The sequence below is a fragment of the Ceratina calcarata genome, unplaced genomic scaffold, assembly GCF_001652005.2.
Source record: "Ceratina calcarata isolate Rehan_Ccalc_2016 unplaced genomic scaffold, ASM165200v1 scaffold421.2, whole genome shotgun sequence".
In the NCBI taxonomy this organism is placed as follows: Eukaryota; Metazoa; Arthropoda; class Insecta; order Hymenoptera; family Apidae; genus Ceratina; species Ceratina calcarata.
In genome coordinates, this window is record NW_017165728.1 from 1 (window position 1) to 929 (window position 929).

The window sequence follows — 929 nt, forward strand, 5'->3', positions numbered from 1 at the left end:
ATTTGCCCAAAACCAGTCAAAATGACTTCCTTGGGCAATCTAGTGTTAAACTTGGTGAGATGAAACAGGGTAAAAAATCATTTTTTGGAGGATCATGTCTTTGGACATCCAATAGCAGTAAAAAAAATGCAAACGTCCATGTTCATCCATGATACCATCCAAGTTTTCTTAGTTTGCATAAAAATGTATAGTCTGTTAATTGTTAGTAGTTGGTAATTAGATACACGTACGTTTGACACTACTGCGACGTAGGTTACTCCACGTAGTACCCCATACCAAGCGCCTATGTCTTCAACCCTCTCAGCCAGCGGTCTCCTAGCTTCTTTTATCATTTTATACGCATCCAACCTTATCTCAGCTATATTATTGAGTAACGCGAACAATGGCGCCAAGGGGAACGCTGCTACGAACAGTGTGACAAACCCATATTGCAAAACTGTTTAAAATTGAGATATTATGAAGTGATTAGAACGCATCAAATCCATTATTTATTGATAATCGTGAATTTGGACTTACTCATTTCTAGATATTCATCGAAGAGCGCAAGTCTACCAGGATCCTGTAGTTGGTAATCCTTCTCCCAGTAGGTATAATGCCTAGCGTGCTCGATTGTGGCAGCTACGTGGTTCCTTTTACGCCACCAGTTCCACAGTTTTGGTGATAGTATCTCGACGAAATTGTTGAAACACTGTTTTCCTACCATTATGATGGCTAACTGGATGCAGACTTCTGATAGGCAACCGGCTGGGTCGCATACGTCGGTTTTTATCCGAAAGAACTCTGAAGACCTAGCGTCCGCGTCTCCCGGATGGACAAAAAACCTCCCCTATAAGTTTTCGTAGTAAAAAAGGCAAGATTTTAGGTATAGTTTAATTATTAGGGATAACAAGATGGCTGAACAATGGAGAATGCATGGACCTGAAGGACGA

General features: G+C 40.9%; 1 protein-coding gene across 1 annotated transcript in view; it reads right to left on the reverse strand.

The window, feature by feature from the left end:
* Window positions 1–50: 50 nt before the first annotated feature.
* LOC108626587 (anoctamin-5-like) overlaps window positions 51–929 on the reverse strand; it is a 3,659-nt gene continuing 2,780 nt past the window's right edge. Inside the window, exons 5-6 of the mRNA XM_018027325.2 lie at window positions 517–821; window positions 51–436 (exon numbers count right to left, since the gene is read on the reverse strand). Of these exons, the coding sequence (XP_017882814.2) occupies window positions 93–436; window positions 517–821 (649 nt within the window). The 3' untranslated portion in view covers window positions 51–92. The remainder of the gene's footprint in view (window positions 437–516; window positions 822–929) is intronic.